At 33.6% G+C, this 15930-nt stretch overlaps 1 protein-coding gene across 4 annotated transcripts in view; it reads right to left on the bottom strand.

Annotated features, from left to right (window-relative positions):
* Window positions 1-15930, bottom strand: part of JAK2 (Janus kinase 2) — a 221479-nt gene that overhangs the window by 21708 nt on the left and 183841 nt on the right. For all 4 annotated transcript variants that reach the window (XM_077148267.1, XM_077148265.1, XM_077148266.1 and 1 more), the window contains 7 exons: window positions 14803-14937; window positions 12173-12260; window positions 6197-6324; window positions 5287-5425; window positions 3572-3723; window positions 3270-3420; window positions 2393-2529 (listed from right to left, as the gene is read on the bottom strand). In XM_077148267.1, the coding sequence (XP_077004382.1) occupies window positions 2393-2529; window positions 3270-3420; window positions 3572-3723; window positions 5287-5425; window positions 6197-6324; window positions 12173-12260; window positions 14803-14937 (930 nt within the window). The remainder of the gene's footprint in view (window positions 1-2392; window positions 2530-3269; window positions 3421-3571; window positions 3724-5286; window positions 5426-6196; window positions 6325-12172; window positions 12261-14802; window positions 14938-15930) is intronic.

Genomic DNA, 15930 nt, shown 5'->3' on the forward strand with positions numbered 1-15930 from the left:
TTGCTGGCTGGAGCTTTTTGATTGTTCCCATGGGTGGGTGGTAACTTTTGATTAGATGGCTTCCATGGAGATGTGATTCTATCCATTCCAGGTGGGTCTTAATTGGTTTACTGGAATCCTTTAAAAGAGGAAGCATTTTGGAGAGAGACAGAGAGATAGAGAGAGAGGGACAAGACAAGATGAGATGAGAACTACAAGAGCCCACGCACCCAAAGACCTTTGGAGATGAAGAAGGAAAATGTCCCTGTGGGAGCTTCAGGAAACAAGAAGCCTGGTGAGAAAGCTAGCAGACGTCACCATGTTTGCCCTGTGCCTTTCCAGTTGAGAGAGAAACCCTGAATGTCATTGGCCTTCTTGAACCAAGGTATCTTTCCCTGGATGCCTTAGATTGGACATTTCTATATCCTTGCTTTAATTGGGGGCATTTTCACAGCCTTAGAAATGTAAACTTGCAACTTAATAAATTTCCCCTTTTAAAAGCTGTTCCATTCTTGGTATACCACATTCCAGCAGCTAGCAAACTAAAACAGATGTCAATAGGTAATTGTTCTGGGGTGAAAAGGTTTCATAAGTTTTGGGACACTGCACACGATTAAGAAATGGAAACTGTCAACACAGAATTATGTCCAAGGTATGGTTGGCAGCCTCTAAGATATCTCCCAATGTTCTCTGCCTTCTGGCACTCATGCTCTTTCATAATTCCCTCCCCCTGAGTTAGGCTGGGTTTACTGACTCTCTTAATGAGCAGAACATGGCAGAAGTGATGAAGTACCACTGCAATTAGGCTGTTAAAATACTGTGGCTTCAATCATGGGCATTCTCTCTCAGCTGCCGTGTTGTGAGGCAGCCCTGTGGAGAGGCCCATGTGATGAATGAGCTTGGAAATAATTATTCCCCTAGTGGAGTCTTTAGATGAGACCACAGAGTACGTGGCTTGACACTTTCTCACTTTAACTCTTGAAAAAACCTGAGCCAGAACCACCCAGCTAGGTTGTGCCTGGATTTCTGATGCATAGAAACCAAGAAAGAAAGTTTATTGTTCCACCTTCTAAGTTTTAGAGTAATTTGTTACATAGCAATAGATAAATAACATACCCTAATACCTGGATTTTTTTTCTTGCCATTGCTATATCCTTGAGAATATTTTACAAAGAATAACAGCAAACTACTAATATAGCTAGGCTAATGCTTACCTCTGATAAAGTTGGATTGGAACACTAAGCTTAACTTCAAGGGCTAACTGAGGTCTTCATATGGCAACCTTGCCTAAATCTAATTCATGAGGCCACATGGCATAAAACTCTATACTTGCATGCTTAGGAGAAGAAAAGGAGAGAGTTTACTGTTATGGTTGGGCCTACTAAGAACTGATCTTGCTTACAATACGTAGTCTATGTGTGACTGTGTGACCTTCTAATATACCGAGTCTCTCATTGCTAGTGAATATGGTCGAATCAACATCCTAGACTCTGAACAATCAGGTTAATTATTTCTCCTTGAGATGACTAAGGTAAGAGGAAAGTAGAATGGCAGATAGAAAGGCTTAAGTGTTCGTTTTCTATTTCATATACTAAAGCTCCCACTATGAATAGAGTCCCATGGTCAAATCACTTTGGGAAATACAGCCTTACTCTTTTTTTTATGTATAACATTTTTATTGTATAATATGTCATATATACAATGCAAAGAAATAAAAAAGCAATTGAAAGCACTCATCAACAAGTAGTTACAGGACAGATCCCAGAGTTTGGCATGACCTACCATACGATCCTCTCAGATTTTTTCCCTTCTAGCTGCTACAGAATATAGGAGGGTAGAAGGCTTAAATATTTTTTTTATCATCACGATCAACTTCTTTCCTTCTTTTTTTGTGAAAAATAACATATATACAAAGAAGCTATAAATTTCAAAGCACGGCATCACAATTAGTTGTAGAACATATTTCAGAATTTGACATGGGTTACAATTCCACAATTTTAGGTTTTTACTTCTAGCTGTTCTAAGATACTAGAGACTAAAAAAGATATCAATTTAATGATTCAGCAATCATACTCATGTGTTAAATCCTGTCTTCTCTGTATAACTCCACCATCACGTTTGATCCTTCAGTCCCTCTCTTTAGGGTATGTGGACTATGGCCATTCTAACTTTTTCTACTGCCTTACTCTTGAAGGTGTCAAATGTATGTTTCATATTAAAGGCTCTGAACAATTCTTCAGTAAAGAAAGCTGCTTATTTAACCCTGAGTGTCTCCAACACCTGACACCTAAACTTTTTTTCCTGTGAATATCCCTTAAAATTTTGTGGAAATGAACTTTAAATAATCTGTAGTCTTTTTTCTAAATACAATGACTAAGATTGTACTCTATTTTAAAAACGTCTGACAGCTTACCTTGCCAAGTTGCTGTAGAAATTTCAAGTGTCTCTCCTCAAACTGTGTAGGGTCCCTATCTTCAAAGACACAAGAAAGTCCTAAGCCACCTGGCTTCACATTTGGTAGCATGTCATTTTCTGTTAACAGTTCATAATCTGGAGGAATAAAGAGTATTACTACCTTAAGTTGGCAAATACATTCTGTGGGTCAAACGGATATGCATTCAAGCTGATCAAAACAATGAGACTAAACTGGAAATAGTAAATGATTCAGGGGAAACTTTAAAATAATTCAGATTAGATTAATGAGAAGCAGTACTTATTACCCATAATCTGATAGGCTTTCAAAAAAATTTGTAAAGGATAAATAATTACTTTCCAATATAGTTTTAATAATCATAAAATAAGGTAATATTTTGACTTTGATGGTCGGAATGGTAAGCAGTATTGAAGCAGGAAGTACCCTTATGGGTCAGACACATGTATATTTAGCTCAGTATTCTAAAGGGGGAGATAACAAACAAAAATGCATCCACCTAATGTTTAGAAAATTGATCAATTATAAAAAATATATATGGGAACTTTAAACAGAATAGTTTAACTCTCAATTAAGCAAATAAATTTCTATAGTAGCCTATCATTAACTGGCAAACTAAAATTAGGTTATTGAAGGAGAAAGTTCTTTTCTAAAAATGGAAAGACTGCTTAATCAAGGAGAGTAGAGACAATAATATATAAAAAATATGGAAAGTCTCATGTATGGCAGAAATTAAGAGGGTCTAAAAGACACCAAGGAACGTCTTGGAAGAGACAACAAAGTTAGTAAAAATTCATTAAATACAACAAAGAATGAAAGACAGCTAAGGAATCAATAAGATCATTTGATCAATACATACCTGGAGTAAACAAACTGTTAAGATCTCGTATGATTGCTCTAAAAGAAGGCCTAAAATCTGGTTCGTAATCCATACAATTATTTATAAGATTTGCTAATTCTGTCCACTTTGGTGCAGGGAGCTGGTGCCTATCTTCATAAAACTGTAGCTTCTATAATTAAAGAACCACATGTTGAGAATGAACTGTGCAATGCTATACCAACCTTCTTTTATAAATTAAATTAGCCCCGAAAATTAAACCATCCGAAAGAAATATGAAGGATCATACTAAGAGTAATTTTAACTTCATAGTCTAAACTTACCCTTTGAGAATCTAGAGCACTCAGAGGTTTATCTCCTCCACTGCAGATTTCCCACAAAGTGGTACCAAAATTCCATTTATCTGTTGCCAAACTTAGATTTTTAGGATTTTCAATGCATTCAGGTGGTACCCATGGTATTCTCTCTTGAAGAACTTTAAATAATAGGAACAGATGGTTAAACAGACCCCACAAATAAACCATTCTTCCATATGCAAATAATTTTCAAACTCACTGGAATAATCAGCATTTAAGAAACCTGTCAACTTTTGTGCATTTGATACATAGAACCCTATTTTGGACAGTAGAACATAAAGTTGATGACTTGTATGTTAGTAAAGACAGCAGTTATAGATTAGCAGTCTAGAGTAGAAAATCTTGTAGGATCTTAGATCTGGTACTCAAGGAAATTTTACCCATTGGAATTAGAGGTGAACACTGAGAAAATGTATTCTGGCAAAGGAGAAAAGAACCAATGTCTTCTTTAATCTCTTGATTAAACAGTAAAAAGTATTCATGTTGCTTTACCAAAATATTCAATAGATTAGTTTTCATTCTTATTTATTATTTTCTGCCAGAATGCCAGAATATGTAATTATATTATACCCTCTTTTCTCAAATACTATCTTTCTGACAGGGGTCAAAGGCTAGAATACTTTTCTTAGAAAATTATGTGATCTGAGCAGAACCCCTCTGTATCAATTTTGTACAGAGACTATCTTGGTATAATTTAGTCATCATCTGCTATAATGATAAATGCCTTTTCATACCAGGATTACCACTGCTATTGAATTGTTAGAACAGCTCTGAATGATATAACATTACCTTTACTTCTTACATATTGTAAAAAATAATAATAATAATACAAAAAATTATGGAGAGCTAATTCTAGGACAAATTTTATAGAAAGTGTTTTTTGAATGCGGAATTAATAGAAAAGACTAGAGCATGGGATGCCAGTTGAGACAGTGTGGTTTAAAGGATAGTTTAGATGATCCAGGGTTAACTGTACAGGTTTCTAAGCATATCTATGTCCATTGTGTGCTGATGCCCTCTAACTTTATGGGTCTCAAGGTCATCATTGTTAAAGTTGAGGATCATCTGATTTGATGATCTCAATGGTCCCTTCCAACTCTTAAGTACACACAGAAATACACAACTAAATTTAGAAACTAAATTTAGAACAGTTTATTAGAGAAATTAGCTAAGATAATGAAATACAACTATATCACTAGTTGCAACAAAAAACCCCACTCAACTATTATTCTGAAATTTTTACTAGTTGTGCTAAATAAAAGATTAACAAATAAAAAAGAAAGTTAAAAAGTTTTAAAAATAATCAGCTGAATACTTAAGTAGATAAAATCTCAAACTAGGTATCATAAATTTTTAAGTGCCTACAGGAAAAAATATCTTAAAGATGTTTTGTGGCTCAAAGAAAAACATAAAATTCTATGTTCTATGCAGAATTAAGGAGTAAAACTATTTTAAAAAATTATCTCACAGTGATGACAAGGTGACATGCTTAACAGAAAGAATAAACAGCAGAAACTAGGATGTAACTGTACTTAGGTTGCTAAAAATGATAGATTTTATTAAGAACACATCAATAAAATAGAGTATGAGAAAAATTAACATTTTTTAACAATATTCTTTTTAAGCCACTCTCCAAATAAAGAGTTTTATAAAAAGTTCAATACAGTCCCTATAGAACTTACTGTCCTTTGGCAAAACTGTAATACTAATGCCAGGATCACTAAGTTTGATGAAAGGAGGATTTCCTGTCTTCCTGTCTTCTTCTCTGATAAGTAGAATATTTTTGGCACACACATTCCCATGAATAAGGGTTTTTTCTTCCTATTAAAGTTAAATACACATACATACCAATATCAATCCAAAATATTTGAGCACTTAATATATTTAAGGCCCCAAAGAGGATTTAAAAAATAAAAATATGTAAGACAATATAGTAAACATGAATTTGGAGGCATACTTTGAGAAAATAAAAAGACATTTTATGGCAACACAATGCTTCCTGTTTTAAAGTTTAAATGACAGAATAATCTATACTAATGATGAAATGAATAAAGTAAAACTACCCAATGCCACTTCGCTTTCTAAAGCTGAGATTCAAAATGGTATATATTTGTTGATAGTGGCTGACTTGAGAAATATGGCTTGTGTTTAGTAGGATATAGATCCCACTTTGAAGAGCCTGAACACTCCACTTATCACTGGCTGGCCCTCTGATATTCTGCTCTTGTGGCAGCACTGCATCCTCACCAAATATAATGTCCAATTGCCTACAAATAACATAACAAGCAGCCATATATGTGTATTTTTCTTTTGCTGTCCATAGTTAGCACAACGTTTCTATTAACCAAAGACACACAAACTACAGATGTCCACCAGCAGCTCTAAGAGACTGATGGTATGACAAAATTATTTCTTTCAAATGTGATTTTATATAAACAAAATATGACTAAAATGATCATCATTTTCATCAACTAACACATTGTTTTAAATGATTCAACATCCCTTTACAGATTTATCTCTTATTCCCATCTAAGATAATTACACTTCTTCATAAGATTAAACAGTAAGTTTCTGATATAAGAATATACTTACTAGGAAATGCATAGCCCATGCCAACTGTTTAGCCACTTCAAGTTTCCATAATATATTTATTGAATTTTTATTCTTTTTCAGATATGTATCTAGTGATCCAAATTTTACAAATTCCTGAACCAGAATATCTGCATTAAAATATAAGAAATAATAATGAGGCTAAAGTATACATATAATAAAATACATATAATTTTTAACTTTTATAGTTGCATTTATAGTTATATATGGGTATTATAGATAAAAAAATTAAAAATATTCTTTTTAAAGAAAAGAACATGCATTTTTTATTCTTAGTTTACTTGCAAAGACAAGAGACAGGATTCTAAGCAATGATAAAGATGATGACATACATGATGCTGTAAGATGGACAGACAAAAAGATAGAAATAGATATATCATATTGCTCCAGCACACCACTGTTTTAGTGCTTACAGCTGTGTTTTTGATAGAAATGAGTATGTCTCATAAAGTTAAGTTCTCTTCCACAAAACTATTTAGACACTCAAACCTTCCTGAAATTCTTCTTCATTGTAAAAATTAATAGCAATGATCATTCTATTATAGGCATAAAGATGTATTTGAGTTCTAATTCCATAATCTTTTAATTTATGCTTCAAAAAAGTAAAAAAAAATGTTTTATATTACCTATTTTGTTTTTAAAACTATTATTAAAAAATATGATTAAGAAATACTTTGCCAAAAAAAACAACAGGTGTTTATTTCAAGATACAGTCTTATCTATTTTGAGGCAGAGATAAAACTTCTGAAGAGTGTTGGTAGTGAAAAAAATTTTCAGAAAGTCAAGAATTTCAGAAAGTCATGTTGTGTAATATAAATTACTGAGTTTAGGGTTTATTTATTATGTCTGTGATTGATGCTAGGTAACTAAAAAAAATACTGATAAAGTGTTGCTACACATAGTTAATTTGAAGAAAAATCTACATGCTAATATTAAGAATTAGCTGTGTAAAAATTTATGTCAGGGCAAATGTCAAAAAGAAAAAAAGATCTAGGAGTCAAAATGAACAGTAGTTTAATAAAACTATTTCTGTATTGCACTGTTCACAAAGGAATAAACAGAAAAATAAATTATGGTATAATACTTTCAATATAAAAAGTATATTAAGATTGGCCAGGGAAGCCTATAGGAAGATAGCAGAGTAGGGAACTTCTACCAAACAACTATTAAACAGGAAAGAACTGATTGAAACAACTATTTTGAAACTCTGGAGGCCAGAAGAACACTGTACTACACCCAGGGAGGACCAGGAGAAAGAGGTTGATAAATTATGGTAGAAAACAGTAAAATGTTCACTCTACAGCAACCGGCACCTCACTCCCCCCTGCCCCAACTCTAGTGGCAGGTCACCATGGGGTCCAGTCCTTTCTTTAAAAAGAAGAAAGACTTCAAATCAGAGACCTAACCTATAAACTGGACGAACTAAAGGAGAGTGAACTAAACCTGAAGTGACTAGAAGGAAGTCAAGATTAGAGCAAAGATAAATGAAATAGAAAACAAACAACCCCCCCCCCCAGAGAATCAACAAAACTAAAATTGGTTCTTTGAAAAGATCACCAAAATCGACAAACCATTAGCTAGACTGAGAAAAAAAAAAGATAGGGGATACAAATAATGAAAATAAGAAATGAAAAGGGGGACGATATAACCAACCACACTGAAATAAAAAGGACTACAAGAGGATACTATGAACAATGGCATACCAATAAACACACAATAAACTACATTGACTCAAGAAGAAAGAAAAGATCTCAACAAGCCAATTACTAGTAAAAAGATGGGATCAATAATCAAAATTCTCCCAACAAAGAAAAACCCCAAACCAGGTGGCCTCACAGGGGAATTCTACCAAACATACCAAGAAGACTGAACTCCAATTCTCCTCAGACTCTTTCAGAAATTTGAAGAAGAGGGAACACTCCCTAATTCATTCTATGAGGCCAACATCACCCTCATACCAAAACCAGATAAAAATACTACAAGAAAAGAAAAATGCAGACCAGTATGAATATAAGTGCAATCCTCAACAAAATACTAACAAAACAAAACAAACTCATTTTAAAAGAGTTATATACCATGATCAAGTGGGATTTCTCCCTGGTATGCAAAGTTGCTTGAACATCAGAAAATCGATTAATGTAGTATACCACATTAGGAAGATGAAAGAAAAAACAAACATGATTATCTCAATTGATGCAAAAAAGGCATCTGACAAAATCTGGAACCTCTTCAAGATAAAAACACTTAGAACACTAGGAATAGAAGGAAAAATCCTCAACATTATAAAAGAAAAGACCACAGCTAACATCCTACTTAATGGTGAGAGACTAAAAGCTTTCCCTCCAAGATCAAGAACAAAGCAAGAATGTACACTGTCATCAATGTTATTCAAGACTGTACTGGAAATCACTGTATATCTTTTGTATTACCCAGAGCAACTAGGCAAGAAATAGGAATAAAAGGCATCCAAGTTGGAAAGGAAAAGGTAAAACTTTCCCTATTTGCCGATGATATAATCCTACATACAGAAAATCCTGAAAAATCCACAACAATGCTCCTTAGAGCTAATAAATGGATTCAGCAAAGTAGTGGGATACAAGATAACAGTCCAATATCACCAGTGTTTTTATACACAAGAAATGAACAATCACATGAAGAAATCATGAAAAATAATCACTCACAATAACAACTAAAAGAACAAAATATCTAGGAATAAATCTAACCAAGGATATTATGGACTTATACACATAAAACTAAGAAACACTGCTAAAAGAAATCAAAGAAGACCTAAACAAATGAAAGGACATTCTGCATTCATGAATTGGAAGACTAGAAGTCAATACTACCCAAAGCAATTTATAGACTCAATGTAATCCTAATCAAATTCCAAAAACCTTCTTGGCAGAAATGGAAAAGCCAATCATTAAATTTATATGGAAAGGTAAGGGCCCCAAATACCCAACGCCATCTTGAAAATGAAGAACGAAGTTGCAGAACTCACACTTTCCAATCTTAAAACTTATTACAAAGCCACAGTAATCGAAATACCATGTACTGGTACAAGGACAGACATACAGACCAATAGAAGAGAACTGAAAAATCAACTTTCACATCATTGCCAACTAAATTTTGACAAGGTGGCAAAGACCCTCAATTGGGAAAGAATAATATCTTCAAAAATCGTGCTTGGAAAACTGGATCTCCATTTGGAAAGAAAAAAAAAGGAGGAGGACCCCTACCTCACACCATATATAAAAATCAACTCAAGACGAATCAAAGACCCAAATATAAGAAATATAACTATCAAACTCTAGAAGAAAGCACAGGGAAGCATCTTAAAAACCTGTGTTAGGCAATGGCTTCTGAATTTTACACCCAAAGCATAAGCAGCAAAAGAAAAAATAGATAAATAGGAACTCACCAAAATAAAAAACTTTTCTCAGAGGACTTTATCATGAAAGTGAATTGACAGTCTACACAATGGGTGAAAATATTTGGAAGGCACATATCCATACAGGTTTAATATCCAGAATATATAAAGAAATCCTTCAATTTAACATAAAAAAGACAAACAACCCAATCAAAAACTAGGCAAAAGACCTGAATAGACATTTTTCCAAAGAAGATATAAAAATAGCCAAAAAAGCATATGAAAAGATGCTCAACATCATTAGCCATCAGGGAAATGCAAGTCAAAACACAAGGAGATATCATCTCACACACATTAGAATGGCTGCTATTTAAAAAATGGAAAATAACAAGTGTTGGAAAGGATGCAAACGAAAAGGAATACTAACTCACTGTTGGTGGCAATGTAGAATGGTGCAACCACTATGGAAGACAGTTTGGCATTTCTTCAGAAAGCTAAGTATAGAACCTTCTACATGCCCTGGTAATCCCACTACTAGTTTGAACTAACAGCAGGGACTTGAACAGATATTTGCACACCAATGTTCATGGTGGTATTGTCCACAAATTGCCAAAAGATAGAAGCAACTCTAGTGTCCATCAACTGATGAATGGATAAACAAAATGTGGTATAAACATATAATGGAATATTACTTAGCTATAAAAAGGAATAAAGTCCTGGTAAATGTGACAACATGAATGAACCCTGAAGACATGCTGAGTGAAATAAGCCAAACACAAAAGGACAAATATTGTAGGTTCTTACTTATTTGTAATAATTAGAATAAGCAAACTTATAGAGTCAGAATATAGAATATAGGTTACCAGGGGACAGGTGGGAATAGGAAATGGGAAGTGAAGGCATTCATATTTGGAATGATGGAAATGTTTTGGTAATGGATAGTGGTGATGGTAGCATGACACTGAGAATGTAATTAACAGCACCCAAATATATATTTGAATGTAATTAAAAGGAGAAAAATATTAGATTGTATATATGGAAACAGAATAAAAATGTTTCGAAAAAAATCCATGAAACTACACTATATCATGAACCCTAAGTTAAACCATGGACTTTAATAGTACAATTATAAAAATTGTGCTATCATTGATTATAAGAAATGTTCCACACCGATGCAAGGTATTGGTGTGGAATAGTATACAGGAATCCTGAATTTTATGCATAATTGTTTTGTAAACCCACAAAAAAAGGTATACTGAGGCAAAAAGAACATTTAAGTTCCCCAAGAAAAACAACTGACTAAAAGATGAAAATAAGACCTACTGTAGTTCATAGACAACAGTATTGTCAGATACTTCATTATTTTGTGCATCTTAAAAGAAAAAAATCATGGCCACTTAAATGATGGCATGCCATCAATTTTAAGATCCTTGCTAACTTCAGAAATTTTTAAATGTTGGAAAATAAAGTGATCACAGAATCAAAAAAATAAATATAAAAGCAAATGTAAGAACTGAGGTTATATGGTGTAAAACAGTGTTTTCAAACTTTGTAAAGAAGTTTACTCTCCCCCCACCTCTGACCCCACCCCAGAATGAAAAAGTAATAAGAAACATCAATAAAAAAAAAAAAGATAAATACAGAACTGCTCTTGTTGGGGGTGAGTGGGCAGAATTCTCCAACACTGCATTTAGCTTTCTCTCACCTCATCGATACCCACAGTAGTCTCTGAGATATTTTAAAAGACTGCCAATTTTCAATGATATGAGGAAAAATTATATGAGTATAGAGGTGTATGTAATCCACATTATTAGTGGAAAATGGGGATCTACATAAGCAATTTTATGAATGTAAATTTTGTTAGACACTAACATATACTATTAAAGCATATAGTACAATCTACCTTTGGTAATTTTTATGGAAAGTCTAAGTTTAGCCCAAGAACACATCTAGTATCAACATCCTATCATTTCAATCAGTTCCATTAAAAATTCAGTCTTGGGGTGCATGGGTAGTTCAGTGGTAGAATTTTCGCCTGCCATGCAGGAGACCTGGATCCCTGGCCCAAGCACTCAAAAAAAAAAAAAAAAAATCAACAAATGGTGCTGTGATAACAGGATACTGACACGGAAAAGAATGAAATGTGACCCCCACCACACAGCATACCAAAAAAAAATTCAGTCTATTATTTATATACCTTATGTTCAAAATTCCAAATAATAGTCACAGAATTGGCTAAGCTTGTACTGAAATAGTTGTCCCAATGTTATGCTGAACCAACCATAAGAGGTACTGCTATGGTTGACAGAAAAGGTTAAAACCTATTTATTTATTTTAATACTCTTATTTGGGCATTTTAACATAAGGTATATTAACTGTACTCTGCAGTTTATTTCGTTCATTGGTGTCCTTTTTTTTAATGAGATATAACTGAACATTTCCTACAATGTTTTTGGTTTCAACAATACTTAAACTCTTTATTATTTTGTGGTTTAAACTATCTTACTATGATCCTGAAATATAATTTCCTATATAAACAACAATGGATGCTCTGATAAAGATATGAGAAAGGCAGTGGATTTACTTACTCTCTTCTCCACAGACACAAACTCCATAATTTAAAACCAGATGTTTGTGAGAAAGCTGGCTCATCATGCTTGCTGCTTCAAAGAAAGACTAAGGAAAAGAAAAACATACAAAAAACATGAAATAATTATTGTTTGTTACTTATAAGTATTCGTAGTTCAGAGAGATACTGTCTGCCATAGGAGAAATAGAATCTCTTATTCTCAGTAAGACTATAGATAAGACTACAATGTGTTTTGGTCCCTTTACAGGGACTTACAACTGCCATTACGCTTGAAGTTAGGGTTCATTATGAGGAATACTCTATATAAGCTTGGAATATGGAAACAATAATGATAGAGAACAATATTGGTATGTGATACCATGAATGACACAAGTAAAACAAACTTAGACCCAGAGATCTTAGAGTAGAGAGCAGAGGAACAATTAGAGGTGGAAAGAGACAGTGACATGGCTGGACCAGATGGATGGGAACTTCAAATGATGCTTCCTAAAAAACTAAGAATGGCCTCTGTGTAGATAAAATATCAGACACCTATGTCAGGATATTGGCATAGAATTAACATCCTCTTCACTCAACTAAACCCTGACTAGAACTGCTAGGTATGGTTGTTAAAAAGCATCACAATAACCAATAGTATGGTGTTCTGGATTAGATTACAATTCTTCAATTAATAAGTTTCACATCATTTTCCATTAACATATTCTTAGAACCATAAATGGTTTGTCATGTCATATTTGCTAATGCCTTGCTATACACTCATGGCTCTGGTAACTGACATCTGGGTTTCTACCTGACTAGCACAACTGGATTATGCCCAGAATCATCCACATTTCACCTGAAAATCTAGAGTGTTTCTTTTTTTTTTTCCTTTTAAAAGTTTTTTATTGTGGTTACATCATACAACTTTAAATTCCTCATTTTAATCACTTTCAAGTGTACAGTTTAGTGTGCATTAATTATATTGTGCCACCATCACCATTCATGACCAAAATATTTTCATCATTACAAGAAGAAACGCAACACCCACTTCACATTAACTCCCTATTCTGCCTCTTGCCACCCTTGGTAACATGTACTCTACTTTCTGTTTCTATGATTCTTTTCACTGAAGTTATTTTTTCCCTCTACTTCAGCTGTGATTATTTGAATGAGAAAGATTGATAATATTGTTATGGTCAGAAAAAAATTACTGCTATACTTCTTGTTTCTTGCTCAGCATTTTGGGGCTTTGCAATGATGGGATGGTAGACCAACAGACTGACTAAATTGGTAAGGAGTATCAGCTAAAACAACATGACTTTGTGTTTTCCCCCACTGCACAAAGATTAATGACCTAAACCAAAAGTTGATCAGAAACCAAACATTAGAGTCCAGGACTCCTGTTTCATTCATTTTTTTTTTTTTGTATCATCACAATCAATTTTTTTTGTGTGTGAAAAATAACATATATATACAAAAAAGCAATAAATTTCAAAGCACATCACAACAATTAGTTGTAGAACAGATTTCAGAGTTTGATATGGGTTACAATTCCACAATTTTAGGTTTTTCTTCTAGCTGCTCTAAGATACTGGAGACTAAAAGAAATATCAGTATAATGATTCAGCAATTGTTTGACAACTTTACTTTCTCTGTATAACTCCACCATCACCTTTAATCTTTTTCCCACTCTTTAGGGGTATATGGGCTATGCCCATTCTAACTTTTTCAAATTGGAAGGGGCTGTCAATAATATAGGGTAGGGAGATGGAACTAGCTGATGTTCTGGAGAGGCTGGGCCTTCTAGGTTTCAGGACTTATCTGGTCCACGGACCCATCTGGAGATTGTAGGTTTCTGGAAAATTACCCTAGTGCATGGAACCTTTGTAGAATCTTACATGTTGCCCTAGGTATTCTTTAGGATTGGCTGGAATGGTTTTGGTTGGAGTTTGGCAGGTTGTATTCCATGCTTTTTTAATGAGACAGTGATGCTTGCCTGCTAATAACTGCCTACTCCTATTCCCAGAAAACTCCCTCAGCACTGGACAGAAAGTTCAGGGCTGTCTCTCATGCCACAGAGATGTTTTTTGAAGTTGTTTAATTTACTTCACTTATGTACAATATTTCAGGATAAAAAAGAATTAAAATGCCTTGAACTTTGTTTATAGACTTGTGTTTCCTATATGATCTTCATAGAACCCTGTATGGCAGTTTTATGGTGATATATTCACATACCATATAATCCATCCAAACCTAGAGTGTTTCTTAGTACTGCCTTTCAAATTTATTTTTACAAAGCAGTTAAAACTGTGGAGGAACTTCTATAGAATCCATTAAGCTCTGGGGAGCTAAGTTTGAGAACTACTGCCTTAGTACAGGCAGATTTGGGTATTAGTAATGCCCCATAACATAATACTAAAAGTAGTTTGGTAATATTATTTTTAAAATCCTATAGTTTTCTAGATTACCAATAGAATGCATACTCAGAAAGGTCTTTACTATGTATAAAGTGTGTGTGTGTGTGGGTATATAAATATAGTATGTATATATAAGTATATATATTTAATTGCAATTTCAAAAGTTGCATACATTGGAGAGCACATATTTAAATACCAAAAAGTACATGACTTATACAAATAACATACACACCTCTGAATAGTTCCTATGTGCTTTATCTAAAACTTTTAAAAGAACCTCTGTTTCATACAGTTGGCCACAGTCTCCTACTTCTCTTCTTATACCTTTGAAAATTTTTGTAAAAGTGCCTTGGCCAAGGCTTTCATTCTTTAAAAGAAAAAGGAAAAAGAAAAAAAATGAGTAATGACAGAGAAACATGTCAAAATTAGGAAATATAGTCAATGACAAAGATTTAAAAAAAGAAAAAGAAAAACACAATCCACAAGCAACTACTTCCCTTATAACCTAAACCCAGATTTAAGACTTCAAAGGAATTCTTTTATTTTGATACCTTAAACAATAATAAAAAACAGACAACAAGGATTAATGAATAAAGAGTATTTTGGTTTCACCCAGTTTTTAATTCCCCTGAACAAGCCTTAATCACTTTTTAAAAATAGAGTCAATGTTTACCTACATTTATTTATATGTGACTCTTTCTTTGTTTATCTTTACTATTAGTAGAGTAGAAAGGCAGCACATGTGGTCTGTGGAGGCAGAATGTTTTACTCAATCTTTTTTATTGTTTACTAGTTGTGTGGCCCTAAACAGACTATATAATCTCTCTGTGCCACAGCTGTCTGGGGTTCTTCTGAGGAATGGGAATATTAACTATACTTTTCACATAGGTTTGCTATGAACAATAAGCGAATTAATATATGAAAGTACCTAATACAACTTATGATATATAGCAAATGCTCAGTAAGTGTTAGTTATTACCACTATTACTATTACTGATATTTATTGCATATACTTATGGAACAAGGGTTGGAAATCTACATCTGGCTATTTGGGTTCAGATTCAAGCTCTAGTACTTATTAGGTTTGTAATGTTAGTCAAATTAGCTAACCACTCTGTAATTCCTGTTCCTCACATGAAAATTCATGTCTTTATAATCCTGGATGATTCTATCTGCTGTCTGTTTATGGAACACAGACATAAGTTGATCTTTCTCATTCTACCCTCCAAGTCTCTTAATCCCTCTTTCATGGTTTCCATTTCTTTCTCCCTGTCCCAGCATTCTGAATAATTTCTTCAGACCTATGTTCCAATTCACACAATTCTCTCTTCAGCTATAGTCTGCCTTCTAATTGTTCATT

The sequence above is a fragment of the Tamandua tetradactyla genome, chromosome 2 (genome assembly GCF_023851605.1).
Source record: "Tamandua tetradactyla isolate mTamTet1 chromosome 2, mTamTet1.pri, whole genome shotgun sequence".
Lineage (NCBI taxonomy): Eukaryota > Metazoa > Chordata > Mammalia > Pilosa > Myrmecophagidae > Tamandua > Tamandua tetradactyla.